The sequence below is a fragment of the Sphaeramia orbicularis genome, chromosome 15 (genome assembly GCF_902148855.1).
Source record: "Sphaeramia orbicularis chromosome 15, fSphaOr1.1, whole genome shotgun sequence".
Lineage (NCBI taxonomy): Eukaryota > Metazoa > Chordata > Actinopteri > Kurtiformes > Apogonidae > Sphaeramia > Sphaeramia orbicularis.
In genome coordinates this window covers 28082648-28096170 of record NC_043971.1, presented here as the reverse complement: position 1 = coordinate 28096170, position 13523 = coordinate 28082648, and the positions used below count along the sequence as shown (strand labels likewise).

At 38.9% G+C, this 13523-nt stretch overlaps 1 protein-coding gene across 1 annotated transcript; it reads right to left on the bottom strand.

Moving 5' to 3' along the window:
* LOC115434249 (SLC35A4 upstream open reading frame protein-like) lies at positions 1-2753 on the bottom strand. The gene is made up of 3 exons (XM_030156091.1): positions 2664-2753; positions 1782-1880; positions 1-1619 (listed from the first exon to the last, which is right to left on the bottom strand). Exons 1-3 carry the CDS (start codon positions 2676-2678, stop codon positions 1422-1424), a joined length of 312 nt encoding a protein of 103 aa, XP_030011951.1. The 5' UTR covers positions 2679-2753; the 3' UTR covers positions 1-1421.
* Positions 2754-13523: the final 10770 nt, after the last annotated feature.

Genomic DNA, 13523 nt, shown 5'->3' with positions numbered 1-13523 from the left:
TCATTTTTATGGTGTTTAATGTTCCATTTGTCCAGCTGCGCATTAACTTGCAATTACTTACTGCACATGACAACAATAATCAAGGTTTTAAAAAAAATGCTTCTATTGCAGTAAATACTTCCAGTTCAGTTTTTCCACTTGTTTCCATTTAAAATATTTTTTTCTGTTTCATATATACCTGCTTTTCACCAATTTTTTTGAGGAAAACACTGCTCCTGAACACAGTAAACAACTGTTATTTAGGATTTCTGAGAGAATTAGGGACCTCAGTGTCCCAAAACTGTATTTAACCTGGATTTGGTGTAGTGTTTAAGTACAAAGGAACATATGATGACAGTACTTTTAGTACAGATATTGGTATGGCACTAAATGACAGATTTCTGAGACAAAAAAGCTAATACAAATTTAACAAAATGGTTTTCTGTAAGATAATAAACATCTTCAAATGTATACAACACCTCAAAGTGCTACAGATCAACTAGTTTCCAGCATTTTATGTAAACAGCCAGTTCCTATCAGAGACAGCTATTGCACAGATGGTATGAGATGATAATATCAAGTCCCAACCAGAGTAGGCACACATCCCTGTTTTACTAAAATTTTAAGTGCAATTTTAATATTTTTAAGCAAGCTTTCACTTTGGCTTACATTTTCATTCATCTACACAGAGTTTAACTCCTGTGATGTACTTTAAATAGTCAAAGACAGCACAGGATTGTTGCTTGTTTTTGGAGTATATCCATCTTTACAACATCACTGATTTTTTAAAAATTTCACAAAGTGAAGCACTGACCTAAAACCATATGTGTATGAAAAACACACAACACACCACAAATGCTAGTCTAAAACTTGAAAATAATATAAGAACTGAAATGAACATAAATGGTCTGTCAAGTTTTACGGAGAAACACAGTGTGTGATTTTTGACCTTTTTGGCTCCATTACCCATGAGCAACCAAGTGCAAAGTAGATAAAGCTGGAAACATGACATTTGCAGGAAGTGTTACAAAAACACTCCCCCAAAAAAGAGAAATTAAAATTCTTTTGGAAGGGAGGAGAAAAACAGAAGATTAATTATACATATGGATATTTTTCTGATCTAACATGTATCAATAAATTTACAGAAAAAAAAAGCTTAAGGCAGGAAAAGGTAAGAGGTCTGAAGCTTTTTCGTTTATCTAAGTTTATCTAAATTGATCATTTATTAGATATGTTTTTCCCAATTACATGTAGCATTTCTAGTCTGTTTAATTTGTACCAATTTATCTAGCTTTTAAGTTAGCCCACCACAGAGTTCTCAGATTTTCTCCTCCTTGTGTATGATGGCATTAGAATTTCTAACATTCTGTTCCCACATGCATCGTTTGGTTCCAACTGCCCCTCTTCTTCCCTCCTCCTTTCTTGTCTTCTCATTTCTCCAGTTATTTGCGTCCTCCTCTCAGGCTGCTCATGTAGTCTTTGATGGTAGTTTCAATGTTGGGAACTCTGTAATTCTGTGCAGCATAGATTCCTGTACATGTTCCTACTGCAACACCCATCAAGGCTGAAGAGCGTAGCCGAGCAACAATGTACCCTGCCAGAAACCCTTTCAGGAAAGGAGAGGCCAGCAGACTGCCCCCCTGAAATGAAAGTAGAGGAAAGCATGTCTGTCTAAGAACAGTGCATAAACTTGTGTGTTTAAGGGTCTAAGCACCCAACCAGCAGATTATATATTTACATATCAACATGCTTGCCAACAGATAATTCAGAAAAAAGTTAAGGTACAAATGTGTGTATCTTACTGGAGGAACCCCGGCTTGTATCTCGTCCTCCATGCGTCTCTGGATGTCCTCCAGCTGGTCTTTCAGATCCACCAGATCTTTAAGCTGATTGAGGGGATTCTACATATGCATGTCCACAAAGATAAACAAATGTCACGATGGAAGGAGTAAACCAGTCTATTAGAATATAATAAAAGCTATTTTAATCTTGAAGCAAAAAATGAAAGCATTTGCTGTTTCTGACTTTAAAAATGCGACAATGGAAGCTCTTCTATGTCCATTATCGTAGATTTTAATTTTTGGGTTTTAACTTGCTGCTCAAAGGACGTGACGTGGACTTTATTTGGTAATTAATATATTTTCGATCGATAATTTGGCTTTGGCAGATTAATCATTACTAAATTTAATGGCTAACGTGGGTCTCATATGATCCATAGTTTGAATGAACTTGAGGATTATAACAATATATATCTTTTAAGTGGAGGACATTGAGATGGATGTGTCGTGCTACGAAATAATCCAAGACGTGGAGAAACTGTTAATAGCGACAATTAAATGTCTGAACATACTTTACCTCGATAAACCAAGCTAGACGTATAGTATTAGTTAGCTTTGCGCCATCGGATAGGTCTGCCATGTATATAAGGGCTGTTCTGCAAATCTTCATCCACTTATTCTGAAGTTAAATGTAGTTTTATTCGTGTTAGATCAGTTTAGGTAACTTTGCTGAAAATGTAACAAGCTAGGCTAACTTACATCTAATTACGCTATTATAAAACCTGTTTTAAAGCCCCCGTTCAGCTGCTAACACGGTGCTGATACAATATATGACACTCTGAAGAACGTTCATATATAGTGATTTAAAATACTTAACTTTAAACTTGTAAAAGTTGAGACACCGACCTTGTCATTTGCCATGGCTTTACTGCGGTTACTTCCTCTTCTTCTACTGCCTGTTTTGCTGCCACGGCGTCCTCTGTTTCTTCGCGGGTTATTGGAGGTTAAGGAGTTATCGTTCTGACTCATTACCACCACCAACCGGACAAAGATCGGATGAGAACATCTACTAACGTACTGCATGTATTTGGATGAAAGTGATGTTGTCCTACACTGCATTTGTATATATAAGTTATTTATTACAAAAAATGTTTGTTATAACTGTGTAACAGCACAACAGGAAAGAGAAAAACTAAGGATCAGGCTCTCAGGTTGTGTGACCCTGTGCTCTCATTGGGTGGCATTCTATTATTACGTGGAACCAGCTCGGCTCGGCATTCCTGGAGAGCGTTTCCATTACAGGATACTACCCACTTTACAGTACCTGGATGCGGCGCGTTACTTCCGTGTTGTCTGCTCAGAGAGTTGCTGATAAAGTCGCTCGTTGCGTGTTGTCTCGTCTGAATTTTTACGTCAGTCACCAAACACTGAATCTCCTCGACCGACCATGGTGTAGTTTTGGGCTGTTATCATGTGGATTAATGTACCGCTACATTTACTGTCCACTTCCGCATCTGTTTTTTGTAAAACGGCGGGGGCAAAGAGAGACGACTCTCTGACCAATCAGTGGTCTGCAGTGTTTACACGTCACGGTTTAGTATCTGGTCCCCGGTCCTGGAACCTCGGCGGAGGTCATGCCAAAAAAGTAGTACCGGGTACCAGATTGCAGGTCCTTTTTCGTAGTGGAAACGCAAAAAAGGCCGAGCCGAGTCGAATGAAGCCGATACCACGTACTGGAAACGGGGAATATGACGCTGCGCTCTGATTGGCTGGCGTTCTGTGACGCTGCGCTCTGATTGGCTGGCGTTCTGTGACGCTGCGCTCTCGTTGGCTGGCGTCGTGTGACGCGTCAACGTGTTATAAACGTGTCATAAATGTGTTATTGACAACGCTGCGCTCTCGTTGGCTGGCGTCGTGTGACGCGTCAACGTGTTATAAACGTGTCATAAATGTGTTATTGACAACGCTGCGCTCTCGTTGGCTGGCGTCGTGTGACGCGTCAACGTGTTATAAACGTGTCATAAATGTGTTATTGACAACGCTGCGCTCTCGTTGGCTGGCGTCGTGTGACGCGTCAACGTGTTATAAACGTGTCATAAATGTGTTATTGACAACGCTGCGCTCTCGTTGGCTGGCGTCGTGTGACGCGTCAACGTGTTATAAACGTGTCATAAATGTGTTATTGACAACGCTGCGCTCATCAGTCGTTGGCTGGCGTCGTGTGACGCGTCAACGTGTTATAAACGTGTCATAAATTGTGTTATTGACAACGCTGCGCTCTCGGTTGGCTGGCGTCGTGTGACGCGTCCAACGTGTTATAAACGTGTCATAAATGTGTTATTGACAACGCTGCGCTCTCGTTGGCTGGCGTCGTGTGACGCGTCAACGTGTTATAAACGTGTCATAAATGTGTTATTGACAACGCTGCGCTCTCGTTGGCTGGCGTCGTGTGACGCGTCACGTGTTATAAACGTGTCATAAATGTGTTATTGACAACGCTGCGCTCTCGTTGGCTGGCGTCGTGTGACGCGTCAACGTGTTATAAACGTGTCATAATGTGTTATTGACAACGCTGCGCTCTCGTTGGCTGGCGTCGGTGACGCGTCAACGTGTTATAACGTGTCATAAATGTGTTATTGACACGCTGCGCTCTCTCGTTGGCTGGCGTCGTGTGACGCGTCAACGTGTTATAAACGTGTCATAAATGTGTTATTGACAACGCTGCGCTCTCGTTGGCTGGCGTCGTGTGACGCGTCAACGTGTTATAAACGTGTCATAAATGTGTTATTGACAACGCTGCGCTCTCGTTGGCTGGCGTCGTGTGACGCGTCAACGTGTTATAAACGTGTCATAAATGTGTTATTGACAACGCTGCGCTCTCGTTGGCTGGCGTCGTGTGACGCGTCAACGTGTTATAAACGTGTCATAAATGTGTTATTGACAACGCTGCGCTCTCGTTGGCTGGCGTCGTGTGACGCGTCAACGTGTTATAAACGTGTCATAAATGTGTTATTGACAACGCTGCGCTCTCGTTGGCTGGCGTCGTGTGACGCGTCAACGTGTTATAAACGTGTCATAAATGTGTTATTGACAACGCTGCGCTCTCGTTGGCTGGCGTCGTGTGACGCGTCAACGTGTTATAAACGTGTCATAAATGTGTTATTGACAACGCTGCGCTCTCGTTGGCTGGCGTCGTGTGACGCGTCAACGTGTTATAAACGTGTCATAAATGTGTTATTGACAACGCTGCGCTCTCGTTGGCTGGCGTCGTGTGACGCGTCAACGTGTTATAAACGTGTCATAAATGTGTTATTGACAACGCTGCGCTCTCGTTGGCTGGCGTCGTGTGACGCGTCAACGTGTTATAAACGTGTCATAAATGTGTTATTGACAACGCTGCGCTCTCGTTGGCTGGCGTCGTGTGACGCGTCAACGTGTTATAAACGTGTCATAAATGTGTTATTGACAACGCTGCGCTCTCGTTGGCTGGCGTCGTGTGACGCGTCAACGTGTTATAAACGTGTCATAAATGTGTTATTGACAACGCTGCGCTCTCGTTGGCTGGCGTCGTGTGACGCGTCAACGTGTTATAAACGTGTCATAAATGTGTTATTGACAACGCTGCGCTCTCGTTGGCTGGCGTCGTGTGACGCGTCAACGTGTTATAAACGTGTCATAAATGTGTTATTGACAACGCTGCGCTCTCGTTGGCTGGCGTCGTGTGACGCGTCAACGTGTTATAAACGTGTCATAAATGTGTTATTGACAACGCTGCGCTCTCGTTGGCTGGCGTCGTGTGACGCGTCAACGTGTTATAAACGTGTCATAAATGTGTTATTGACAACGCTGCGCTCTCGTTGGCTGGCGTCGTGTGACGCGTCAACGTGTTATAAACGTGTCATAAATGTGTTATTGACAACGCTGCGCTCTCGTTGGCTGGCGTCGTGTGACGCGTCAACGTGTTATAAACGTGTCATAAATGTGTTATTGACAACGCTGCGCTCTCGTTGGCTGGCGTCATGTGACGCGTCAACGTGTTATAAACGTGTCATAAATGTGTTATTGACAACGCTGCGCTCTCGTTGGCTGGCGTCGTGTGACGCGTCAACGTGTTATAAACGTGTCATAAATGTGTTATTGACAACGCTGCGCTCTCGTTGGCTGGCGTCGTGTGACGCGTCAACGTGTTATAAACGTGTCATAAATGTGTTATTGACAACGCTGCGCTCTCGTTGGCTGGCGTCGTGTGACGTTGCGCTCTGATTGGCTGGCGTTCTGTGGCTTACTCGCTTTTGTTTTGGGCCCAATTTATCCTCATGTGATCTAGCAATGCATTTATGTAGGGGTCAAAAGTTTGACAGTTTTACTTTTAAAAAATCCTGTCCATTTCCAAGAATATTCCATTAAATAAATAAATAAAAGTAATTTAAAAATGTATCTGAAAACAACTGTTGCATTATTCAGTTTCCAATCAAGACAATTGTTTATTGTAAAAAAAAAAAAAAATTCCTGGGTCTCAGGAGGTTATAAATTGCGTCTCTTCCAAATTAATCAGCATAATTGAATTGACAAATAAGAATCTAATTGGACGTTTGAGCACAGATTCTAACAAATCGTTTATAATCAACCGTCTTATTTTAATTCAAAAACCCAAATTCTTGAAAAAGTTCCTCACTTTAAAAATTTCAACTGTGAATTCAATATTTATTTTAATAAACTATCTTTAATAAACTCAAAAATAATAATAATAATAATAATAATTTACAAAAAGAATTGTCGAGTCATTAAATCCCCTTCCAATAATTTTGCTGTCTTTTTGTTATTTTTTAATATTTTGTATATTGTTGCATGCAGTGTTTGTTGAGTGGAAAAAGAAAAACATACACATGTAAGAGTTGGGCATATTCTTATGCAGGACACAATAATAAAACTTCATTCATTCATTCATTCATTCATACACACAACTGCATACTAGCAGCATGAATAAAAAATATTTTAGCTTTTGTCATACATGCAATAAAACATTACACATCCAAATTTGAAAACATAAAAATATGATTGTCTATTTTTTACCAATGAGACTGAATCAATTAAAAAAAAAAGGTCAAGGTTTTTTTTTTGTTTTTTTTTTTTTGTTAAATTTTACGTTCTTTGTGACTCTGGTCGTAAGATTTCATCCACATGCCTAGAGGCTGGTGTTTACAATTTCAGAGGACATGTGTTGAGTGCAGTGCAAGGAACTTTCATTCATTCATTTTCGTTAAAAGCACCGGCTATAAACGCCAATAGTTTCAGATGTAATGCCTCAATAATCAGTGTTAGTGTTTAAGTAATCAGAAAAAGTCTAGGTTTTGTAAGAAATTTTAGGACAACACACACACGCGCACACACACACACACACACACACACGCACACACACACACACACACACACCACGCTAATATTGAAATGTGTATCTTTTTAACCAGACTTCTAAATAAAAATAGCCATTATGATCCCTCTATCTCCTCATCATACTTATACTTGTGAGTCCTACATTGTTTACTTCAGGTGTTGTTCTGAAAATTGACTTTAAAATGTAGCTCTGTTAAGCAATTCCGTGAGAATGGCACCCAATCCATCAGAAATATTATAGCACCCACCTAATCTATTTGTACTTACATGTCTTTTCTGCCTGTTTGCTGAGTCAGAGGGAGCTGAGAATGTGTCTTATTAACTTTGGTTTCTTCTGTACAAACTGTGCAGTCTGTGCTCTTCATTTATTGGTGCTGGGACATGAGACAGCACAGATGATGAGATGAAGACAAAGGAATAAAAAAAGAGAGAGAGAAAGTAATTAGAAGTGAAGTTGCACAGTGTCATGAAAGTTCTGAGAGTCTCATTAAGTGGAGCTGTTCGACTGCTGTTTAAATAGAGAACATTTATCAGGAGTTAAGTAAGGACACCCCCCCCCCCCCTAGAGAAGTGACAGCATATTTTTATAGAGCTGAAATGACAAAATGTTCAGCCCTGGGCCAAAGTGTCAAAACAACCACTTTTCGTCAGTGTGCGTGTTAGGCTATAAGTGTGATTTTCATGTGAACGAGTGAACCACAGAGCTTGAAATCACAGGAGATGGAGGAGATGAAGATGGATGGTGAGCTATTAGTGACTGCCATCTGGAGAAATAGGAAAGGATAGAAAGATTTATACGACAAACAGAGCAGCAAGCCAATGTTTGGGGTTTAGATTCATGTTAAAACATTCAGCTTTTTGCAACATAGCTGATTTTTTCTTAGTGTTTTTTCCTCTGTTGCATGTAATTTCCTACTCCACAGTGCTTGAAAGTATTTAATCCTCTCATTTGGCAGAACATTAACCTTTCCTCATTTAGGTTAACACCAGACCTGATGTAGTCCACAATGTTTAAAAGCCCGTTAAAGCTGGTCTGCATATTTTTTTTTTGCATTTGATGGAGCATTTGTACTCTTTTGTGGACTGCAGGAGTTAAGAGCTGGATGTAAGGATGGAGGTAAGGCATCTCTGATCTTCACTGCTGTTGATCATTTTAAGGTGGTATTGATTTTGGCAAAGGCTCACTGGCTGACTAATCTTTGGATGCCACTGTAAAGTAAAGGTCATAGAGGCATATACTGCAATCATTACTGCGATGTGTTATGAACTAATGCATATTTATACCAATATGAATGTCAAAGAGAGATAATAGAGTTCTGTCAGCAAGTGATGAAGGTGTAATCTGCTGCAGCATAAGGTGCAAACTGCTTGAATAATCAGAGATGTAAAAATAAAATCAGTGCCAACAACAATAAATAACTCTGACTTCAATAGCTTTGTACTATGAAACTGCATATATTAGTCAATAAGAGTTTGTTTTAATTGCGTTATAAAACATGCTTGATATTAAGTTGTTCAAATGGATACAGGGAGGAAAAAAAACAAAACATGTACAACAAACAATAATCCTAATATTTAAATATTTGCAGGGTAACACTATAATATTGGTACAGATCATACAACTACATAAAGCTTATCTAATGCATGACTCATGGTGATTTTATGTGTTAATAAAAAACACGAAGTAGCATAAATTCCACTTGCTTATAATGATGTAATAATGAGGTCACTATGGCTTTGTGTGATTATTATTTCACACATTCACAATTATTTCATACTCCAACTGATATGCCACAAAATTTTAATGATTGGATTGCACAAATTCATTTTAGCTCTGTGCGTGTTATGAAAACATATGAAGGTTATTAACTCATAAAGACCCAAAGATCCACCAGTGACCAAAAGAATCTATTGATCTAAACTGTGTAATACCTGTTGATCCACTAATCCTATAAATACATGTAAATAACTAGTGTAAAATGCAGTTTGTATCGATGGTAGGGGGTTAACATGTAATTATTTTTGTCCTGTTTAATGCGTGCAAGTAAAAAACCAATGGAACTTGTCATCCATGCCGACAGATCTCACATTAATCTTTACACTTCCATGAGCAAAAGACTTTTATTTTGCACAATTCAAATTAGCGTTGTTCACTGAAGCAAGAAAAGTGACCAAGGACACTGGTGTCAATCAAAAGAGAATTACATGGTCAATAAACACATATGACCAGATTTTCAAAATGTCTCTGCATTTTGGTTTTATGTTGTTTTTTCTGAGTCTTCTTTTTTCTGATACACCCTGTATAAGTGCAATATACAATGGTGAGACATTACTGATTCCAGTTTCTAATGAGCTTAGCTCCATAAAAGGGCTATTTGTATATACATTTGAACTTTCAGATATTAAAACTGACCCAAAATTACCATTAAAGTGGTTAGAATAAAGAGCTTTTAAGTTATGTCAATGTATTGGATTGTTGATTTATTGTAAATTTTGTCTTCCTCCAAAGGGTGGACTGATAAAAAAAAAAAAAGTTTGATGGATGTAAACACTGAGCTTTACAGTTACATTAAGTGAGTGATACAATCTGTGAATACATAGCATTGATCTGTTGGTGGTGTCTAAGAGTCCTGAGAGTATCCTGGTACGTGACTTCTCCCTGCTGTCAACAGTTTGGAAGATCAATACTAGACAGAACCCCGTTAAGGTCATTTTGTCATTGTTTCCAAGCTGAGGTAGCAGCATATTTAATGTATTATTACCCCTTTTGGACTTTTGGTGCAGACAGTGCCATAAAGGTCATCTGAGACAAACACTGATATAAATATTTATATACCTCAGATGACCAGTCTGATTTAAGAAAAAAGAAGCTTAATCTGAATTCTACAATATTAGAATAATTGTAGTTAGCGTGAAGATGCTGATCAAACCTATGGAGCTGAAAGGAGAAACCAGCTAATTTAGTCACATATCAATGAATTTCTGAGATGAGTGTGAATTCCTTAACTGATGATCAAGTTTCTCTGAAGTAAAAAAAGCAATGATTTGATCATAATTTCTATTGAGCAAATGGAATTCATTATTTCTTGCAAAAATTCAAGCATTTAGTCATCATGAGTCCTGCATTAATTAAGTATCGCAAGCAAATCTGCCTTGTACCCTTATTATAAAGATATAGATGCTACTGAGGATAACAAACAGTCTGAGCAGAGGGTGCACACAGTAGTCTGAAGTGGAAATTATGAGTAAAACATACATATACAGTATACATGGTAGTGCCAGAATGCTTTTTTTTTTTTTAATTTAGCTGGAATGTATGCAACTTAGATAATTGTTATTATTTACATTTAGTTCAATTATGAAGTAAAAAATTGTAAGCATTAATGTTGGGGCAATATTGTCCTTTATTTTGTTTTCTACAGAAACTGTAGACTGTGTGTTTATTTTCAATTGAAAAGTCACTAAATTATGCTGTTTTTCAATGTGTGCCCATATTTTTTCAGACAATTGTACATATATAAGGTTTACATACTACTTATATTTAAACTTATTTGGGTAATAACAATCCTTTGTAATAGAAGCGAAGTGACTCCCCATCCTACACATATAACTATAGAATAGAATAGAATAGAATAGAATAGAATAGAATAGAATAGAATATCTTTATAGTCACTGTAACAAGTAAAACGAAATTTAAAAGTGCTGTCCAGTCTGTACATTATATATACTGTAAAATCTACTATACAGTAAACATACAAATAAAAGCAGCTCAAATAAACAGGTAAAAAAAAAAGCTATCTAGCTAGATTGTGGGATGTTTTCATGCACAGTTGACATTTCCTGGTTTATTATTTTAATTTGTAATGTTTAGTGGCTTTAAATGCAACAGCAGCCGGGGTTAAACCAGTACAAACTTGTCCTTTAAGAAATGGCAGTAGTCTGCAAAAACATAAGCCTTGGTGCAAAATAATTCATCTTCATCAGTGTGTAGAAACTGTGTCTGAGGCTCTGAATTACGGGTTCATAATGTACTGAACTCTGCCTTGGGACTCTGCCTCGGGCTCTGAGTCGTGCTTGGTTGCACTGCCTTAGAAATATTGCATTGTATGGATCAGGTGGTCACTGTTTGCTTTACTTGTGTTGCATTACCTCAAAGTATAGTGGTGTGCACTTTAATAAGTAAATGTTAATTTGTGGAAAGATTTAGCTCAAAGATCACTTAATGCGACAAAATACAAGAGACACTTTCATCAGACCTTGAAGTGTGCCTGACGTCATGCCTTGCTGTATTTTCCAGGTCTAAATCTAAAGGCATTTCAGGGCAGCTGTGTGTTTTTGAGTTGAACTGGCTTCTGTTCAATAAAGTTCCCTCATTAGCCTCAGTGTTCAGTATTCAGAGAGTGTTTCCACTGATGGCTGATATAGTACTCAGCTAACAGGGCAGGGAAATGTGATTGGAATACAGCAGTACTCAAAGTGATGGGGAACCATTCAGAATAAAAAATAAATAAGAAAAAAAAAAGATACGGAATGTCCACTTACTCACAAATGCATATGACTCAGCATTTCTGAGCAGGAAATGCAACTAAAAATCACTTTATGTTCAGCAAAATGCATAAATGTTTCCCTTTCGTGTGTGGTTGGAGATATTTTCCAGATCTTTATGGTGCAAAAAAGGTCAAATATAGTGATTCAGGTCAAATATAACATGCAAGTTAAGACTGCACATAAAGTAAAGTTAATATGGGATTAACTGCTTGATGTTTCCATTCTTTGTCACTTTTTTGTTGAGTTTTTATTAAGGACGAACATTTGGAATATGTGCTTGAAAAGAACAACATAAAACACTGTATGTTTATGTCATGTCCCTTTCTGGCAGGCAGAAAGGAACAGTGATTGTTTGGGCTAATAAATTGTAGCAGACAGAGGTTGAGCTGCATTCAGGTCACTTTCATTACAGATGGCGCCAACTAAAAATAACACTCACTTTACAAGTAGCATGAATTCATTAACTAAATGGATTTTCAAAGTGAAGGAACATGAATTACATACTGTATGTTATATAAGTTTTTCGTCAGTATTATGTTTTCAGTTAAACTGATATGCCAAAGTTATTTTTCCTTACAACAACTTGGATAATTGTTAAGAGTTTTGAGTTGAAAGCATTTCCATGGCAGTGAACATGCAATTAAAAATGATTCTTTCCATTTCAGAGACTTAAGGTGGACTGAGTGTTTGCCACTAATGGTCTCAGTGTTGATGTGTGTGTGTGTGTGTGTGTGTGTCTGTTTGAGTGTGTGCTGTATACATTCACAGCATTTATGTATATCCATAGGGCAGTAGGGATGCCATTTATGATCCAATTAAACTTTTTAAGCTCTGTTGCTTCTTTGGCATAACGGAGCAAACCAAGGTAGGACAGTGAGGTACTGCAGCCTCACTGCACCACTCTGCTGTGATGTGCCAAGGTGTGTGTGTGTGTGTGTGCAGTAAGAGGTGCACATATGTAATCACTGATAGCACTTTGTCCTGTGAGACAGACGAGTGAGCAACACTGCTGAAAAGAAGAGCAATAGTGAAGTTGAGCAAGGGAAGCGAGACAGACAGAGTTAAAATATCAATGTCTGGTGCAGCAGGTAAAATAGGAAAAACAGGAAAATAAAAGGAAAGTATAAAAGAGGAGAGAGTGAAAAAATGAAGAAGCTAAAAGTAGAAATACTAAAAAAGTATAGTGCAATATATTAAACATAATGAGATGTTGAGTCTTTGGTAGAGAAGTAAACATGTGGCTCTATTTCTTTTATTGTGTTCAGGGTCACTGGCTCCACTAGTGTCTGCTTCATGGGGTCTTTTCCTTCTTTGTGATGCTGCATCAGCATCGCCACAGCTCTCTACCTCCCTCTTCTCTCTCCACCCCTCTCCTCGCTGTCTCTGCCACACCTCCCTCCTTTCATCCCTCACACGTTTTCTCTCTCTCACTGGGAATGCCTGGATCGGTGGAAGTCCTGAGCAGAGGCGTTGGATTCCCTGGTCTGCTGGGAGCTGAGGGGAACAGGTCGGTGCTCACCCAGACCTAGTCCAGCTCATATCAGCTCAGCCCAGACAGGAGAGTTTTCTAGAACATCTCTGCTTTATCATGAGAGTGTGAATTTACAGCTGTCTGAAGACACACAGTGGAACAGGATTCTCCTCAGGTTGTGGGAATTTTGCAACAGTGGTGGCGACAGGGATGACCAGTGACACTGAATGATTTATGGTGATACAGTTAAGAGATGTCCATGCATGGAGGGTGAGTTCTCTGATAAAAGGATGCAAGAATGACTTGAATGTTGCAGATCATCTTTTTTATACAATAACAGAAGGTACTCTGCT

Coding starts and splice junctions, on each gene's coding strand:
- LOC115434249 (XM_030156091.1), bottom strand. Junction 1,620..1,781: donor TACAAGCCGGGGTTCCTCCA/GTAAGATACACA, acceptor CTTTCATTTCAG/GGGGGCAGTCTGCTGGCCTC.